The sequence below is a fragment of the Buceros rhinoceros genome, unplaced genomic scaffold (assembly GCF_000710305.1).
Source record: "Buceros rhinoceros silvestris isolate BGI_N320 unplaced genomic scaffold, ASM71030v1 scaffold15863, whole genome shotgun sequence".
Lineage (NCBI taxonomy): Eukaryota > Metazoa > Chordata > Aves > Bucerotiformes > Bucerotidae > Buceros > Buceros rhinoceros.
The window spans coordinates 12213-14704 of NW_010403146.1; the positions used below are offsets into that span (position 1 = coordinate 12213).

The 2492-nt window shown below is 49.7% G+C and overlaps 1 protein-coding gene across 1 annotated transcript in view; it reads left to right on the top strand.

Annotated features, from left to right (window-relative positions):
• Positions 1-2492, top strand: part of LMNB2 (lamin B2) — a gene marked incomplete at its 5' end in the record, with an annotated part of 11579 nt that overhangs the window by 5313 nt on the left and 3774 nt on the right. The window contains 4 exons of the mRNA XM_010132904.1: positions 1-109; positions 1192-1317; positions 1494-1714; positions 2303-2460. Coding sequence (XP_010131206.1) covers positions 1-109; positions 1192-1317; positions 1494-1714; positions 2303-2460 — 614 coding nt within the window. The remainder of the gene's footprint in view (positions 110-1191; positions 1318-1493; positions 1715-2302; positions 2461-2492) is intronic.

Genomic DNA, 2492 nt, shown 5'->3' on the forward strand with positions numbered 1-2492 from the left:
GCAGGAATACGAGTCCAAAATGACCCAGGCACTGGAGGACCTGCGAAATCAGCACGACGAGCAAGTCAAGCTGTACAAAATGGAGCTCGAGCAGACCTACCAGGCGAAGGTAACTGCTGCCGGCCCCAGCGCGGACTGACGGGACTGACAGTGGGTGAGATGGAACCGCTTCCATCAGCCCTGCTGTCTTTAAGGAAATGAGTAATTGTCGTCTGAAGGAGCTTTGTCCCGGTGGTCAAATGCCTCCTCTGGTGTTTGTGTGCAGATGCGTTTCCAGGGAGGTCGTAGCCAGAGGAAACAGCCAGGAGTATGTCACACAACAGCTGAGCAGACAAAGTCTTCTGCTATTAGGGCTGTTTTTTTAGAATTGGGGCAGTTTAGTTCCTGGGTGGCAGAACTCTGGAACTCCAGCTGCGATGTGTGGCAGGAATGGTTTTTCTAGTGGTCTACTTGGATGGAACTTCACATGAAGTAACAGCTTTGAGCCCCATCATTGCTCTGTCAGATTTGGTTAAAATGAGCCACTAGAGATGAAGGTTGTTCATTAGGTAAAATAAAAACTGAAAACAAATTGCATGTTGGCAACTCTTAGGGGAGGAGAATAGAAGCAAAAGCAGTGGTTTGCTTCTGAGTCCGGGCGTCATTGGAGTGCTGGGGCTGGGTTTAGTCCTCTTGGAGAGGTAGTAGGGAGTAATCCAGAGAAGACTAACAAAACCAGCTAAGAGTATGAAACAGGTCCTACAGGGGGGAGTACAAAATAAAACTCTGTCTGTGGCTTAGGAAGTCCCTGAGTTGCAGATGGCAGCTGAGACATAATACCTGTGGAATAGTTTACTGAGTTTAGTCCCTGGCTGACCAGGGCCTGAACTTGAGCCTTTGCTCTGCCCCCGAGAGGCTGCTCTTGGCACAAACAGGCAGAAAGTGTGATTGCTTGGAAGCTGCAAGGCTGCTCCTGTAATGGGAGGGCTAAGAGACTTTTTTAATAGCATAAGCCAACCCTATAGGACTTCCTGTAGCAATAGATTTTCCTGGTCCTTAGGATATTTCCGTAGTGTTGTGCAATTCTTATAATAAACCAACCAGGTTTCCATTTAAATTATTGAAGATTAAATAGCTTCTATTTTTTACCAAGAGGATATGTGCAGGGTGTCTAACTCAGCACAAATGACTTGTATGAAAACTGCCTTCCAGCTGGAGAATGCCAAACTGTCCTCGGACCAAAACGACAAAGCTGCGGGTGCAGCTCGGGAGGAGCTGAAGGAGGCTCGTATGAGAATAGAAGCTCTCACCTACCAGCTTTCTGGCCTTCAGAAACAGGTGAAGCAACAAAATGTGCATTTATCTCTAACACAGAGCACTGCATGGTCTGGATGGATTAACGCTTCTGTCCCTTCATATTTTCTGAATTGTATGGAGGGAAATCTTGGCTGTGTTCATTTGGGAGGAAGGTGAATTTGATGCCAGATGGGTTTTCCGTTGTGCTGTCCACCTAGGCTAGTGCCGCCGAAGATCGCATCCGTGAGCTGGAGGAAATGATGGCTGGGGAGCGGGAGAAGTTCAGGAAGATGCTGGATGCGAAGGAGAGGGAGATGGCGGACATGAGGGACCAGATGCAGCAGCAGCTGACAGAGTACCAGGAGCTGCTGGATGTGAAGTTAGCACTGGACATGGAGATCAGCGCTTACCGAAAACTGCTGGAAGGAGAGGAGGAGAGGTACGGACAGGTTCCACGATCTTGGCTATAGCACCAGCAGGTGTCATTTCCATTTCTTTGGCTTATTGTTTTACCATTTGAGCAGGAAGGCCCAGACTGGGTTTCACCGAAGCCACACTGGCTCCACACCACGTGTTGCATAGAACGTTTCCATGGAACACTTGCAGGTGTTCTCCTCTGAAGACCATCTGTATTTATTCGGAGTTTCATAATTGTCTCAGAGTACAGTGGAGTGTATCATTCTGTGCCTGGCATTCATCTCCTCAAGTGCTTATAGTTCTATGTTTTCCTGATTTTGAATGATGTGGCCCAAGAATAGTGTGTTCAGTAGCAGGAGCACTGGAGGGAGGGTTAAGTGGTCTGTGTTGCTCTCACTGTGTTGCTCTCCCTGTCACGTAGTTGTACTACCAGAACGTTTCTGAGGGGTGGTTCGCCCGCCCTCCCCTTACACACAACCCTCCTGACGCACACGCTGAGGCTGCCTTCAGCCTCGGGGCGCGTTATGGTCTGCTCACTGAGCGTCTTGCAGCATATTATCCCTTTGTGTAGTTCCCTGGGTGGGTTCATTGTTTGCTTTGTTGTGTTAAGGTTGAAGCTCTCTCCAAGTCCTGCGTCCCGTGTCACCGTCTCTCGGGCTACCTCCAGCAGCAGCAGTAGCAGCACTTCACTTGTTCGCTCTTCCCGAGGCAAGAGGAAACGTCTGGAGGCGGAGGAGCTCTCGGGCAGCGGGACGAGCGGCATTGGCACCGGAAGCATTAGCGGCAGGGGAAGGACAGAG